General features: G+C 31.3%; 2 protein-coding genes across 2 annotated transcripts; one reads left to right on the forward strand and one right to left on the reverse strand.

The window, feature by feature from the left end:
• Positions 1 to 522: 522 nt before the first annotated feature.
• Positions 523 to 6,663, forward strand: LOC139089951 (probable serine/threonine-protein kinase DDB_G0283337). Its single transcript, XM_070639610.1, has 4 exons — positions 523 to 2,604; positions 5,503 to 5,736; positions 6,161 to 6,226; positions 6,293 to 6,663. Exons 1-4 carry the CDS (start codon positions 853 to 855, stop codon positions 6,467 to 6,469), a joined length of 2,229 nt encoding a protein of 742 aa, XP_070495711.1. The 5' UTR covers positions 523 to 852; the 3' UTR covers positions 6,470 to 6,663.
• A 1,630-nt stretch (positions 6,664 to 8,293) lies between these two features.
• Positions 8,294 to 16,979, reverse strand: LOC139089969 (glutaredoxin domain-containing cysteine-rich protein CG31559-like). Its single transcript, XM_070639635.1, has 5 exons — positions 16,973 to 16,979; positions 15,351 to 16,819; positions 12,248 to 12,481; positions 8,785 to 8,850; positions 8,294 to 8,719 (listed from the first exon to the last, which is right to left on the reverse strand). Exons 1-5 carry the CDS (start codon positions 16,977 to 16,979, stop codon positions 8,543 to 8,545), a joined length of 1,953 nt encoding a protein of 650 aa, XP_070495736.1. The 3' UTR covers positions 8,294 to 8,542.
• Positions 16,980 to 17,010: the final 31 nt, after the last annotated feature.

Raw genomic sequence — 17,010 nt, forward strand, 5'->3', positions numbered from 1 at the left:
AAATTATGTTGGAAAGTTTTGAAAACGTTACAAATGTCATTGTGTGGTTTTGAGTTTATTTACAAATTATCAAAAGTGAAATTAATTTAAATTTGCAGGAAATTGAAGATTTGATCCAACACTATCTATAAGAACACGTTTTTGAAACATCATATTACAGGAAAAGGCTGCTGAAGTTATTCAAAAAGGCAGAAAAGGGCAAAATATCAAATTTTATCAAAATCAAGACATCCAGCTTACAAAAATCAGTCAAAATGACTTAGAAAACAATAATCACAGTGAAAACATGCTAAAAAAACTTAGCAAAAGGTTCATAATCACAATTTAATCGGCACCGGTGTGAAGAATACGAAACAGAGAAAGAAACAAAAAAAAGTTATGAAAAGCACTAAAACACATGCCCGAAAATAATACCATTAAAAGTTTATTTCATTTTAAAGTCAAACGGAACGATGGAAGTTTGAGGTTTACAAAAAAATAACAAAAATTTTTTTTTCGCTTTCAGTCACTCGGCAAGTTTCGAAGAGATCAATACCTTTTCGTTGACAGATCAATTGATAAGTTCAAATTAAGTTTTTTTTTTTCAAGTAAATTTTTGGAATACCTTGAATCACGGAATTTTATTAACAATCGTGAACAATGTGAAAAATAAGTAACCATTGTGAAAATTTAATACAAAGAACAATAAATTTTCAGTGCTTAATTTTGCGTATAATGTCCTCAAAGACCTCTAAATCTTGCATAACAATTATCAAAGCTTGTGAATAATATTAAAAGATCAAGAGATAAAAACTTGTTAAACGACTTGAAATAAATGCACAAAAAAATCAAATAAAATTTGCATAAATTAAGATGATGTCATCAACACAATATCCAATAACACCAACCATTATCAGCGTCAGTCAAAACGAAAATTTGCAAAATAATGCTGAAGAATTTCAACAAAAATCACTGAACTCGTACAACATCAGATTATTTGATGAAGACACATCAACCAATGATCAACACATGTGGTACGACAACAAGAGCAACAAGTATCATGCACAAAACATTCAAATATGTGGTAACATCAATGATTGTTTTGATGCGAGCAACAAAAAGAGTAAAATTTCAATAACATATAACAACAACTCAGAAAATGATGGTGATGATGATGATGATCAGCATATATCAAGTGATGGAGAGAAGCTGAAGAGAAGTTTAGTCTCATTTCAGCCATCAACGGAATCAGATGAAAATTTCTCGGATGAAAGCCAACATCGGCATATATTAAAGATACAAATTTCTCCAACGACAGCAGTAAAAGCAATAGCTAAGACCAGAAATTCCTCGTCGAGTGAAATTGTCGACAATAACAAATTGAATAAATCATCGTCAATAATTGTGAATAGTAATAATAGTAAGAGTAAAAAAATGTCGGTAGTGTCAGGCAATAGATGTGAAAACGATTCGATTTATAGAAATGTGACAATAATAAGAAATAGTAACAGCAGTAACAATGATGACAATGAGTTTGACGATGATCAATATGAAAAGGATGAATACGATATTGAAAATTTAAGTGATGATCAAAAGTTAGTTTTGAATGGACATCATATAACTGTAAAATGCGGTAGTGGCAGTGCTAAAATTAATAATAATAAGTTAATTAGGAATAAAACATCAGAAATCATTCAGTTGTCTAATGGACATAGTGGAAGCGAAAACATAATGAATATTGTAAATAGTAATGATTCCAATGGAATAATTTTGAATAGTGGCCAGTGCTCACCAGAAGAATGTATCAGTGTAAATGGTGAGGATCATATAGATAGTGGAACATGTAGTGATGTGGAAGTAAATGGACTTACATGTGGCAGCGGTGGTTTTGATTTAATTACAAAATCAATGTCTTCATCACCGCCACCACTTCCACCAAAAGGTATGAAAAAGATCCCAAAATTGAGTGAAAGTACATTCAGTGATGCATCAAGTGCATCATCATCCACTGATTCAATGCAATATCAACATCAACAAATTGATGATCAACTCAAATCACCGGATCTTATTCGGTCTATTGAGAACAGCACTAAATATAATCAATCAATAAAAAATAAAGAAAATGACATGATCAGTGGGTTATTACCAACAACCTTATTACATGACATACGAAATCATTCAATGAAAGCATTTTTACAATCAAGTCTCATCCATGGTGAAGATGATGACGATAGTGAGAATGACATAGTGTTGCAATATGATAGTGGTGAACTTAATTATAGTGAGATTGACTTTTCAACAAATGAAAAGAGTGTGAAGGAAGTGAATAACAAAGAAATTGTCATAAAAGAACATTTTGCAGTAAGCAATAAAAATAATAAAACAATTGTGGACTTTTTTGAGGATGATAAGTTTTACAAGTTCCATTTGAATGAAAATTCATCAATTGAGAATGACAAATCGACAGCAACACATGAAGAAAGTGATGAAAGTTTTGCAGGATATAAGGATTTAAGAAGTGGAACATCTACAATAAGAAGTGCAAAAGGAACAATTCGTGGAGTAAAGAATCGAGTCAGAAATGGAATAGCAACATTCCTACAGATGCAACAGTCAACAATTAAGGTATGTAGGCCACCTTATCATTATTGTCAATAGTTTGTAGAACATTCTTTGGCGTCTCATACTCAATATCTTTGATCGCACATTTATTGTATATGATCAAGAAGGAGAACAAGTAAGAAGTTTTTATGTATGAATGAGGAAACAACGGGAATTTCCAGTGTGCAGAAACTGTTTGCTGCTATTGATCTTGTTGCTAATTTTCATTCATGCTGTTGTTGCTTAGTGACATAAATTTTACCTTTCAAACTATGTTTTGCTCTTATTTGGTTCCAAAACAAAATTGGTTCCAATTAATAATGAATCTTCATTCAAGTAGCAACATCAAGCTCTTCATACCAATTTCACTCGTGCTTACTAAAGATGAACAAGAAGTGAGCAAGTGAATGTAATTAATTTTTTTAATTCAATTTTCTTCTCGGCGTGTGTAATTTCAAGTTTCGTTGCTCTTAGAAAAGAAGAAAGCATTTTTGAGGCATGGCCTGCTATTCCTGAACTTCTTAAATTTCAAATTAAAACAATAAATGTAAAAGTGCTGCTGCTGCTGTTGCTGCTTTAAACGATGCCAATATCAGATTATACAGTTATGTCTCTCGCTCATTTTCTTTCAATCTCTCGATTTCATTCATGACTCAGTTTCACAATCTATGCATGCTCAAATAATGCACTCGCTATGCCTTATTATCTTACATATTGACCCTGACTTGGTCTACTTTAGTTTGACTGTAAATGATCGATTTTGTTTGGGTTTCTTTGTTTGTCAGATCCTTAAGATGTTGTTTGATTTAGGAATGATAAGTGGATGCGCTTCCGATTGCATTTTTCAACTTGCTTTGTTATTATCCACTAATGAGTCTCTCGTTCGATCGATTGAATAAAAGAAAACTCAATTCAGTAATACTTGTTCTTCTCGTCATCATAAAATTGTTAAAGCAGATATAAATCACGAAGACAAATTAGATCAGCACTGAGGCTGTAAAGTCTTTAACAGTGTCAAAAAAATAGAAATGGAAAAAATGGAAAGAAAAATTGGAAATAATTGAAAAGATTTAATTAAGTCTAATTTCATTTGAATAGACAAATCAGCAACAGGTAGCAATTAGAACAGCAACGAAATCTGCAATATTGGGTCAAAATTCAATGTTTTGTACTGACTGGATGGACATACATGATTATTAAAATTTCTTTTCTTTTATTTGTTTTGAGCTTGAGCTTTGCCTGAGATGAAAGAGAAAACTTGCAATTTTGCCTTCCTTCCTTTCAATATTCCTACTCAGTCAGATGCAATGCATGCACACGTATTGAATAGCATTCTCATTAATATCAGCAAGCAAAATTTGAGCTTGAAAGAAAACAAAGCGATAGTTAACATGCTAATTAAGTGGCTAACATCTCACTTTGCTTTATTTATGCTTAAGCCTGCCTGTTGATGGATGAATGGACAGATTGAGACTTTGTGAAATTTTATTGCTGCTTTGTTTTTCTCTCAATGAGAAAAATTCATGGGATCTGACAGAAAATTCACTTCCTCAACAATTTCTTACTTCCATAAAGTTGAGATGAAGATCTTTAAGGCACAAAACAATAGAAATGAATTTGCTTCTCATCATTCATCTCTCAGCAATCATTTTTTGGATGATTTACAAAATACTGTAAACTTGAAACTTGAAACTTTTTGGCTCGAGACTTGAATTAAGTATCAAGAAATGAAAGTGCAATCGTTACCGTTTTGTGATTTGCAAGTTTAACAACATTTTTGTGGAATCCACAATTAATCAAATTAACATTTTTGCCGCGCATTTTGCTTCCTTTTCACTTCTTTGACACTCCAGCACGTCTCACGACACTTTGCAGGATTTCCAATAACTAATTTAATTTGATCCGTGATAGAAGAGAGCAAAAGCACCAACATCTTGTAATAGAAGAAGAACCGACTGACCTGCTTTCTCTTTTCATTTCGTTAAACTTTTAAGCAATGCTCAAAATATTTTCTTTCTTTCTTGCCTTCATCGCCCAATCTCTCGAGTATGTTCATTCATAAAATTTACAAGATTATGATAATGTAAATATACAGCAACAACTATCATATCATGTCCATAATTTATTTATTTAAATTAATTCGCCGCAAAATTTCGCTTTCATTTGATTTTGTGCCATGCTAAATTCACTGTACCTGAATAAAGTAGCAGGTCTGACCGCACATACTGCTTACAGAATATCAATTATTAGCAATCTTCTCAATCAACACAGCATGGACTGTGACTTAATTCAATAATAACATTATACATAATATGTTGGAATTAAAAGCCACTCCATCATCAATTTATCAGGTGCTATACTCCACTTTGATGCATGTTCATTGAATAAGAAGTCAGGTCAATAATTGTAAAATATTTTCGCAATAAGCATTAATGCGACGACGATTCCATTGCAAACATTGATGTACAATGAATCTGTCGTAAGAAATGCTTTATAGCAGCAGTAGCTATAATGTGAAGAATCTTATGTAATGACTTGCTGCAATTGCTGCTTTATTTTTGTTAACAAATAACAAAAACATTTATGATATTTAATTGCACTCTGTGTATGTGCTGTGCTATGCTGCACTTATCTAACAAAGAAATCATGACTACATGACCAAAAATACCAAACAAATATGATGTGCTGCATATCATAACTATATATTTATGAGATGAAAAGAAAGCATGTAGAGCTGTTGATGCTCACAGCAGTAATTAGGTTGGAACCACCAAAATATTTCATTCTTGACAATCTAAAGACATCTATAGACAAAAGATCTACTTGCTACTGCTGTTGCTTATGTTTTTAGAATTTAACGACCCATAAAATTGTGGAAATTTATTTTAATTCCATTATTATTATTTTATTGTATTTTGACAGAACTTCAAGAAGAAAGACGGCGGAAAGATTGTGCTGTATACAACAAGTATGGGAGTTGTTAGATCCACTTATGCCAAATGTCAAGCAATGAAACAGATTCTACGAACACTGATGGTGAAATTTGAGGAACGCGATGTCTTCATGTGCTTTAGTCATCAGAAGGAAATTCGAGAACGGATGCAATCTGATGACATTGATGTCCCACAATTATTTGTTGATGGACACTATATTGGTGTAAGTTGTTGTCTTGTCATTGAAACTTGTTCATCACCAGCATTATTGTCATTACTGCCAAACTGTCCATTGACAGTAAGTTCTTGTAATTAACAAGTAATTAGCCGTTAAACACACATCAAATTATGTCATGAACTATGTCAATGCTTCAAGAAAGTCTCACGCATAATTTCTGGCACATTCCAAGTAGTCAATACTCGTTCTTGTATTGGTGATAAATACTCAATCATAACTGTACATGTGTGATTGCAAAAAGAAGTTCATTTAGCACATTTGTGCTACCTGCAACATTAAGTGCCAAATCGAATTGAAATTCTATCTCAATTTGCACATCTAATGATCAAATGATGATGATGATTACTATGATTGCCATTTATGCAGCTATAAAGATTAAATTTTCATTTTCTATTATTTTTCTCCACAGAATGCTGATCAAGTGGAACGACTCAACGAAACTGGTGAGCTGCGAATGATGCTCAAGCCATTCAAGGTAGATCTCAAGTTACCAAAATTCAAGCTTCAAACTTAATTTTATTATTTCCGTCTTCCTTTACAGACTCAAAACTCATTAACAACGTGCAATATGTGCGGAGGATATAAAATGTTGCCATGCACATCATGCGGCGGTTCCAAAAAATCCATACATCGTAATCATTTCACAGCAGAATTTATCGCACTCAAATGTATGAATTGCGATGAAGTTGGCTTAGTCAAATGCTATAACTGTGCATAAAAGTTGTTTTACATTTTCCATAAAAGAAATAACGTTTTCATACTTTCATCTGTATTAAATCTAGAGAATGTTATTAAAGTCATATACGTGTGTAGAAAATTCTTTCTCATTCAATTTAATTGATTTACTTTTAAACCTGACGAACATGTGAATAAAGAATGTATTTTAATAAATGTTTTAATGATCTTAGTAAAGCTTATGTTCAATTACTTCCATTGATTTCTTCATTTCAGTTTGTAATCGTCTTAGAGATTCTCGAGTGAAGATCTTTTGACTTTCGAGTTCATTCTTTAATATTTTAGATGTGCTGGATTAATAAGTGGATGTACGGATAATGGATATAGAGGTAAGCTGTATAATCTGCGATAATTTTCAGATTTAGAAGTCATTGAATACCTGACAAGGTCAGTTGATCAGCAATGTCATTAAACTTCCAGATCTCTAAAAGCTGTTACTTCACAGCAATTGCATATTAATGCCAAAGGCCCTTCAAAAAGTATGTGACATATCATTAACAATCTTGGTTCCTTGAATGTAATAATTTTCATTATTTCATAACCAGCCATTCAACATATGCAAAATCACCAACATAAGTGCTGATCATCAACTTTATAGCAACGATTAACTTCATGTCGTACTTACGTATCTTATTACAAAGTATCTAAATTACAAAGTAGATATGATAATATTGCTGCCTATGGTGTCGTGATGTCGTAACCAATTCGAAGTGTATCAAGTTGATCAATATCGAATATATAAAGTTGTTAAGCTGAAAGAAATAAAAGTTGGAATCACAACAGCACGATCACAATAAACATTTATCCTGATTGATTATGTCTTATGATCATCAATATAATGGCACATCAATCAAAGGTTGTAGATTGATATGTCATTGGGTTTATTGATGAAAGGAATTCAAGGGGATGAAAATGGATTTAAAAATTGAGATAAAGGTTACTTTGATCAAAAAGGTTTCTTATACACAAGATTAGGTTTTTGTGGTCAAAGTCGACTTGGATTTCAAATGAAAAAGTTGACTCAAGTCGACACGGCTCCATGTGAAATGTAAGTCGATCTCGAACTCTGGTTTAAAAACATAGCAAACTAAGAGATCACGTAGGCAGATGGAAAACTAATGGAGACAAGATGTTGATAGAGACAATGTTGCACTAGGTAGTGGTAAGCAGGAACTGATGATTGAATTAGCTTCAAGACAAATCATTAATCACAATTGATCTGCAACGACAATCAACTAAGCAAGTAAGGTTTGACCATAGAGAACTAGAGATGAAGACATTTTAAAGCAATAAAGAAGATACTATGAAGAAGTGATCTCCATTGTGCTATCGGAACTTATCTAGCTATATGATATGGTTCTAAGTCTTATTCATTTCCATCACACTACTGTGTGTTTCAAGTGCTTCTCAATAAATTATTTTTACAATTTTCAAATAATTTCAATCAAAGCAAGCCATATCTTAAAATTTTCATTATTATTATCCCCTTGAATGAGCATCTACAAATAGTTTCTAAGGTGTAACAATCTTTAAGCCATTTTTTCAATTACAAATCCATCATGTCTACATGCTTAACTCCGTAATGAATCTATAGTGAGAGAAAAGGGCTTCAAAAATAATGAAACAACTTAATAAGTAATAAATAAAAAATAACTTTATTAACAATTACAGTAAAAGCAGTAACAGCTATGCATACATAAAAAAAAAGATCTTCATTCATTCTCTTCTTATAACAAATTTCTTCAAATGAATAAAACGTTAAAGAGAAGAAATTTAATTAGACTACTACATTGAACATTCAGCACACCACATTGCCTTACCAAAATTTTTTTTAAACCTAATCATTTATTTTATTATGATTTGTTTGAATTAAAATTTAGAAAATTGAATTTTCATGTTATTGCAATTATTTGCTCGTTTTACTTTAATGACTTTCCTCAGTATTAATGGAGTTTATAACATTTCCCCTCAGTCTTCATTTTGTGTTATTCTTCTTAATGCCTTTATTTTAAAAAAAAGAAAATTTCTTTTTATCTAAAAACACTTTAAGAAGCATTTATGCACAGTTATAGCATTTGACTAAGCCAACTTCATCGCAATTCATACATTTGAGTGCGATAAATTCAGCTGTGAAATGATTACGATGTATGGATTTTTTGGAACCGCCGCATGATGTGCATGGCAACATTTTATATCCTCCGCACATATTGCACGTTGTTAATGAGTTTTGAGTCTGTAAAGAAGACATAAATAATAAAATTAAGTTTAAGGACTGATTTTTGGTAACTTGAGATCTACCTTGAATGGCTTGAGCATCATTCGCAGCTCACCAGTTTCGTTGAGTCGTTCCACTTGATCAGCATTCTGTGAAGAAAAATAATGGAAAATGAAAATTTAATCTTTATAGCTGCATAAATGGCAATCATCACACTATGGGCCAGAATTAAAAATTCTTTCAAAAATTATTTCTGTTGCTTTTATGATAGTACCTATATTACTCTATATAATGGTAGTCAAAACAGTTTCCAACTCAACAGCATGTAGGAGAAATAGCACTTTGAAGTTAGTATGTCGCCCATTTTCAAGTATCATTCAAATTGATCTCGCCGATTACTGTATTGATGAATCTTTTTGAAACTTTTTTTGTATATTAGCTCAATATACATACTTATTTTTGAGATATAAAAAATTTTCATAGATATCGGAAAATTATGTGAAAAACTTAATTTTTCTTGAAAACCACGTGGTCACAATACTTCCGTTTGTCTAGCTCATTCCTAGTGGAATTTTATATTCTTAATTGTTCTTTATATTAAAGATATTATAATAATCTACAATTTTTGTGAACATATTGTATAGTTTTGTCCAAGTTCTGATAGTGAAAAAATAGCTTTTTCCCAAAAAAACTTCAATTTTTCGACAAAAATCGCTCTAGCGCTTCAGGGCTATAGATGGTAGTGGAATTTTATTTCAGATTTTGAAAGCTCTCTGTTACTACTATCAAACAAAGCAATAAAATAAGAGTGCGTTCTCTTGGCAAAAGGCACTTTTTTGGCTCTGAAAGTCACATGTCACGCACTCCTCATATAGAAAAAAATTCATAAAAATTTTGGATTCAAATTAAATTTATTAATTATAGTCTAAATTGATAGATCTATTCAAGGCGCATATTTTGAGTATGCATATGTCATGTTTTGGTTCAGTTTTATGGGCAAAATTTCAAAATTTCGATTTTTACTAAAATTTTTGAGAAAAAAAATAACTTTTTTTCTCGAACTCAATGAAACTTGTTCAATTTTTTTTTAAAAGTTGTATTTTTATGTGTATAACAACTTTTGTTCTGCAAGTTCTCATAAATATTTGATTTTCGGCCTGAAATTTTGAAAAAACTTAAAAAAATCCTAATTTTTGGGTTTTTTTTGAACAAATGTTACGAAATCTTATCAAATATCTATTTTTAACATGACATTATTGACTAACTTTATGTTTTCGAGGATGATCTTTCATTTTCCGATGAGAAACATATAGGTTTTTATATAAAAATGTTCTGAAAAATGACTTTATGTAGTTCGAGCAAGGAGATCAAAATATTCAAATTCACTTTTCCATAGCTAAAACTATTCAGATGACTTTAAAACTTTCTGAATCCATATATTATTGTTATATTGACTAATTTATGGCTATTTTTGGTATTAATAATAGTTATATGATAGGATTTTAGAGACTGAACAAGCGGAAATTTCCAAAAAATTTAGGAAAATATAAATCACGTCTAAATTTAGTTTCCATTATTATTTTGCTTATATTTAGTGTCTGTTATCTGTCTGGTTGGGCAGAGATTGTTGAAAAAGTTTAAATATTTGAACAAAATCAAGATTCAGTAGTCATACAAAGCTCAAAACGAACTAACAGTTGACCATGCTTTTTAATGCTTTTTGAAGCATTTTTGTGGCAACATTTTTATGCAACTGGGTCAAAATTCAGTCAGAAATGATGTTTCAGTCAAAAATTCGAGAAATTTAGTAATCTTGAGTACATCTAAGAATGCAATATTAAAAAAATTATTTGTTGAATTTTAATTGCTAAAATTACTAAAATCTGATCAAATAGCTGTTATTATTACCACAACTAGCCAAAAATTAGTCAATATTACAATAATAAATGAATTCAGAAAGTTGAAATTAAAGTCATCTGAATAGTTTTAGCTATGGAAAAGTGAATTTGAATATTTTGATCTCCTTGCTCGAACTTCATAAAGTCATTTTTCAGAACATTTTTATATAAAAACCTATATGTTTCTCATCGGAAAATGAAAGATCATCCTCGAAAACATAAAGTTAGTCAATAATGTCATGTTAAAAATAGATATTTGATAAGATTTCGTAACATTTGTTCAAAAAAAACCCAAAAATTAGGATTTTTTTAAGTTTTTCAAAATTTCAGGCCGAAAATCAAATATTTATGAGAACTTGCAGAACAAAAGTTGTTATACACATAAAAATACAACTTTTAAAAAAAATTTGAACAAGTTTCATTGAGTTCGAGAAAAAAAGTTATTTTTTTCTCAAAAATTTTAGTAAAAATCGAAATTTTGAAATTTTGCCCATAAAACTGAACCAAAACATGACATATGCATACTCAAAATATGCGCCTTGAATAGATCTATCAATTTAGACTATAATTAATAAATTTAATTTGAATCCAAAATTTTTATGAATTTTTTTCTATATGAGGAGTGCGTGACATGTGACTTTCAGAGCCAAAAAAGTGCCTTTTGCCAAGAGAACGCACTCTTATTTTATTGCTTTGTTTGATAGTAGTAACAGAGAGCTTTCAAAATCTGAAATAAAATTCCACTACCATCTATAGCCCTGAAGCGCTAGAGCGATTTTTGTCGAAAAATTGAAGTTTTTTTGGGAAAAAGCTATTTTTTCACTATCAGAACTTGGACAAAACTATACAATATGTTCACAAAAATTGTAGATTATTATAATATCTTTAATATAAAGAACAATTAAGAATATAAAATTCCACTAGGAATGAGCTAGACAAACGGAAGTATTGTGACCACGTGGTTTTCAAGAAAAATTAAGTTTTTCACATAATTTTCCGATATCTATGAAAATTTTTTATATCTCAAAAATAAGTATGTATATTGAGCTAATATACAAAAAAAGTTTCAAAAAGATTCATCAATACAGTAATCGGCGAGATCAATTTGAATGATTCTTGAAAATGGGCGACATACTAACTTCAAAGTGCTATTTCTCCTACATGCTGTTGAGTTGGAAACTGTTTTGACTACCATTATATAGAGTAATATAGGTACTATCATAAAAGCAACAGAAATAATTTTTGAAAGAATTTTTAATTCTGGCCCATAGTGCATCATAGTAATCATCATCATCATTTGATCATCAGATGTGCAAATTGAGATAGAATTTCAATTCGATTTGGCACTTAATGTTGCAGGTAGCACAAATGTGCTAAATGAACTTCTTTTTGCAATCACACATGTACAGTTATGATTGAGCATTTATCACCAATACAAGAACGAGTATTGGCTGCATGGAATGTGCCAGAAATTATGTGTGAGACTTTTATGAAGCATTGACATAGTTCATGACATAATTTGATGTGTGTTAAGCGGCTAATTGCTTGTTAATTACAAGAACTTACTGTCAATGGACAGTTTGGCAGTAATGACAATAATTCACTAATGATGGTGATGAACAAGTTTCAATGACAAGACACAACTTACACCAATGTAGTGTCCATCAACAAATAATTGTGGGACATCAATGTCATCAGATTGCATCCGTTCTCGAATTTCCTTCTGATGACTAAAGCACATGAAGACATCGCGTTCCTCAAATTTCACCATCAGTGTTCGTAGAATCTGTTTCATTGCTTGACATTTGGCATAAGTGGATCTAACAACTCCCATACTTGTTGTATACAGCACAATCTTTCCGCCGTCTTTCTCCTTGAAGTTCTGTCAAAATACAATAAAATAATAATAATGGAATTAAAATAAATTTCCACAATTTTATGGGTCGTTAAATTCTAAAAACATAAGCAGCAGCAAGTAGATCTTTTGTCTATAGATGTCTTTAGATTGTCAAGAATGAAATATTTTGGTGGTTCCAACCTAATTACTGCTGTGAGCATCAACAGCTCTACATGCTTTCTTTTCATCTCATAAATATATAGTTATGATATGCAGCACATCATATTTGTTTGGTATTTTTGGTCATGTAGTCATGATTTCTTTGTTAGATAAGTGCAGCATAGCACAGCACATACACAGAGTGCAATTAAATATCATAAATGTTTTTGTTATTTGTTAACAAAAATAAAGCAGCAATTGCAGCAAGTCATTACATAAGATTCTTCACATTATAGCTAGTGCTGCTATAAAGCATTTCTTACGACAGATTCATTGTACATCAATGTTTGCAATGGAATCGTCGTCGCATTAATGCTTATTGCGAAAATATTTTACAATTATTGACCTGACTTCTTATTCAATGAACATCAAAGTGGAGTATAGCACCTGATAAATTGATGATGGAGTGGCTTTTAATTCCAACATATTATGTATATTGTTATTATTGAATTAAGTCACAGTCCATACTGCGTTGATTGAGAAGATTGCTAATAATTGATATTCTGTAAGCAGTTTGTGCGGTCAGACCTGCTACTTTATTCAGGTACAGTGAATTTCGCATGGCACAAAATCAAATGAAAGCGAAATTTGGCGGCGAATTAATTTAAATAAATAAGTTATGGACATGATATGATAGTTGTTGCTGTATATTTACATTATCATAATCTTGTAAATTTTATGAATGAACATACTCAAGAGATTGGATATGGAAAGAAAGAAAGAAAATATTTTGAGCATTGCTTAAAAGTTTAATGAAATGAAAAGAGAAAGCAGGTCAGTCGGTTCTTCTTCTATTACAAGATGTTGGTGCTTTTGCTCTCTTCTATCACGGATCAAATTAAATTAGTTATTGGAAATCCTGCATGGTGTCGTGAGACGTGCTGTAATGTCAAAGAAGTGAAAAGGAAGCAAAATGCGCGGCAAAAATGTTAATTTGATTAATTGTGGAACTACAAAAATGTTGTTAAACTTGCAAATCACAAAACGGTAACGATTGCACTTTCATTTCTTGATACTTAATTCAAGTCTCGAGCCAAAAAGTTTCAAGTTTCAAGTTTACAGTATTTTGTAAATCATCCAAAAAAATGATTGCTGAGTGATGAATTATGAGAAGCAAATTCATTTCTATTGTTTTGTGCCTTAAAGATCTTCATCTCAACAATTGGATTTATTTGTCTCACAACTTTATGGAAGTAAGAAATTGTTGAGGAAGTGAATTTTCTGTCAGATCCCATGAATTTTTCTCATTGAGGGAAAAACAAAGCAGCAATAAAATTTCACAAAGTCTCAATCTGTCCATTCATCCATCAACAGGCAGGCTTAAGCATAAATAAAGCAAAGTGAGATGTTAGCCACTTAATTAGCATGTTAACTATCGCTTTGTTTTCTTTCAAGCTCAAATTTTGCTTGCTGATATTAATGAGAATGCTATTCAATACGTGTGCATGCATTGCATCTGACTGAGTAGGAATATTGAAAGGAAGGAAGGCAAAATTGCAAGTTTTCTCTTTCATCTCAAGCAAAGCTCAAGCTCAAAACAAATAAAAGAAATTTTAATAATCATGTATGTCCATCCAGTCAGTACAAAACATTGAATTTTGACCCAATACTGCTGTTCTGATTGCTACCTGTTGCTGAATTGTCTATTCAAATTAAATTAGACTTAATTAAATCTTTTCAATTATTTGCAATTTTTCCATTTCTATTTTTTTCTTGACACTGTTAAAGTCTTTACAGCCTCAGTGCTGATCTAATTTGTCTTCGTGATTTATATCTGCTTCAACAATTTTATGATGACGAGGAGAACAAGTATTACTAAATTGTGTTTTCTTTTATTCAATCGATCGATCGAGAGACTCATTAGTGGATAATAACAAAGCAAGTTGGAAAATGGAATCGGAAGCGCATCTACTTATCATACCTACATCAAACAATATCTTAAGGATCTGAGAAACAAAGAAACCCAAACAACATCGGTCATTTACAGTCAATCTAAAGTAGACCAAGTCAGGGTCAATATGTAAGATAATAAGATAAAGTAAGTGCATTATTTGAGCATGCATAGATTGTGAAACTGAGTCATGAATGAAATCGAGAGATTGAAAGAAAATGAGCGAGAGACATAACTGTATAATCTGATATTGGCATCGTTTAAAGCAGCAGCAGCAGCAGCAGCACTTTTACATTTATTGTTTTAATTTGAAATTTAAGAAGTTCAGGAATAGCAGGCCATGCCTCAAAAATGCTTTCTTCTTTCCTAAGAGCAACGAAACTTGAAATTACACATGCCGAGAAGAAAATTGAATTAAAAAAATTAATTACATTCACATGCTCACTTCTTGTTCATCTTTAGTAAGCACGAGTGAAATTGGTATGAAGAGCTTGATGTTGCTACTTGAATGAAGATTCATTATTAATTGGAACCAATTTTGTTTTGGAACCAAATAAGAGCAAAATGTAAAATTTATGTCACTAAGCAACAACAGCATGAATGAAAATTAGCAACAAGATCAATAGCAGCAAACAGTTTCTGCACACTGGAAATTCCCGTTGTTTCCTCATTCATACATAAAAACTTCTTACTTGTTCTCCTTCTTGATCATATACAATAAATGTGCGATCAAAGATATTGAGTATGAGACGCCAAAGAATGTTCTACAAACTATTGACAATAATGATAAGGTGGCCTACATACCTTAATTGTTGACTGTTGCATCTGTAGGAATGTTGCTATTCCATTTCTGACTCGATTCTTTACTCCACGAATTGTTCCTTTTGCACTTCTTATTGTAGATGTTCCACTTCTTAAATCCTTATATCCTGCAAAACTTTCATCACTTTCTTCATGTGTTGCTGTCGATTTGTCATTCTCAATTGATGAATTTTCATTCAAATGGAACTTGTAAAACTTATCATCCTCAAAAAAGTCCACAATTGTTTTATTATTTTTATTGCTTACTGCAAAATGTTCTTTTATGACAACTTCTTTGTTATTCACTTCCTCCACACTCTTTTCATTTGTTGAAAAGTCAATCTCACTATAATTAAGTTCACCACTATCATATTGCAACACTATGTCATTCTCACTATCATCATCATCTTCACCATGGATGAGACTTGATTGCAAAAATGCTTTCATTGAATGATTTCGTATGTCATGTAATAAGGTTGTTGGTAATAATCCACTGATCATGTCATTTTCTTTATTTTTTATTGATTGATTATATTTAGTGCTGTTCTCAATAGAACGAATAAGATCCGGTGATTTGAGTTGATCATCAATTTGTTGATGTTGATATTGCATTGAATCAGACGATGATGATGCACTTGATGCATCACTGAATGTACTTTCACTCAATTTTGGGATCTTTTTCATACCTTTTGGTGGAAGTGGTGGCGGTGATGAAGACATTGATTTTGTAATTAAATCAAAACCACCGCTGCCACATGTAAGTCCATTTACTTCCACATCACTACATGTTCCACTATCTATATGATCCTCACCATTTACACTGATACATTCTTCTGGTGAGCACTGGCCACTATTCAATATTATTCCATTGGAATCATTACTATTTACAATATTCATTATGTTTTCGCTTCCACTATGTCCATTAGACAACTGAATGATTTCTGAAGTTTTATTCCTAATTAACTTATTATTATTAATTTTAGCACTGCCACTACCGCATTTTACAGTTATATGATGTCCATTCAAAACTAACTTTTGATCATCACTTAAATTTTCAATATCGTATTCATCCTTTTCATATTGATCATCGTCAAACTCATTGTCATCATTGTTACTGCTGTTACTATTTCTTATTATTGTCACATTTCTATAAATCGAATCGTTTTCACATCTATTGCCTGACACTACCGACATTTTTTTACTCTTACTATTATTACTATTCACAATTATTGACGATGATTTATTCAATTTGCTATTGTCGACAATTTCACTCGACGAGGAATTTCTGGTCTTAGCTATTGCTTTTACTGCTGTCGTTGGAGAAATTTGTATCTTTAATATATGCCGATGTTGGCTTTCATCTGAGAAATTTTCATCTGATTCCGTTGATGGCTGAAATGAGACTAAACTTCTCTTCAGCTTCTCTCCATCACTTGATATATGCTGATCATCATTATCGTCATCATCATTTTCTGATTTGTTGTTATATGTTATTGAAATTTTACTCTTTTTGTTGCTTGCATCAAAACAATCATTGATGTTGCTACAAATTTGAATGCTTTATCAATGATACAATGTTTTGTTACTCTGTGTTGTATTGCAGAACTAAGTAAACTTTGAATTACGTTTCATACAAATTAAAAGTCAATTTTTATTGTTCAAA

Source organism: Chironomus tepperi, unplaced genomic scaffold (genome assembly GCF_022539635.2).
Source record: "Chironomus tepperi strain 1889 unplaced genomic scaffold, CSIRO-AGI_Ctep_v1 contig_196, whole genome shotgun sequence".
NCBI lineage: Eukaryota > Metazoa > Arthropoda > Insecta > Diptera > Chironomidae > Chironomus > Chironomus tepperi.

Bases quoted from the DNA above. Each gene is read 5' to 3' on its own strand.
- LOC139089951 (XM_070639610.1), top strand. From the start codon at position 853: ATGATGTCATCAACACAATATCCAATAACACCAACCATTATCAGCGTC. The intron at 2,605-5,502 runs GTATGTAGGCCA...GTATTTTGACAG, and splicing joins TGCAACAGTCAACAATTAAG to AACTTCAAGAAGAAAGACGG. The intron at 6,227-6,292 runs GTAGATCTCAAG...CTTCCTTTACAG, and splicing joins TGATGCTCAAGCCATTCAAG to ACTCAAAACTCATTAACAAC.
- LOC139089969 (XM_070639635.1), bottom strand. The intron at 12,482-15,350 runs GTATGTAGGCCA...GTATTTTGACAG, and splicing joins TGCAACAGTCAACAATTAAG to AACTTCAAGGAGAAAGACGG. The intron at 8,720-8,784 runs GTAGATCTCAAG...TCTTCTTTACAG, and splicing joins TGATGCTCAAGCCATTCAAG to ACTCAAAACTCATTAACAAC.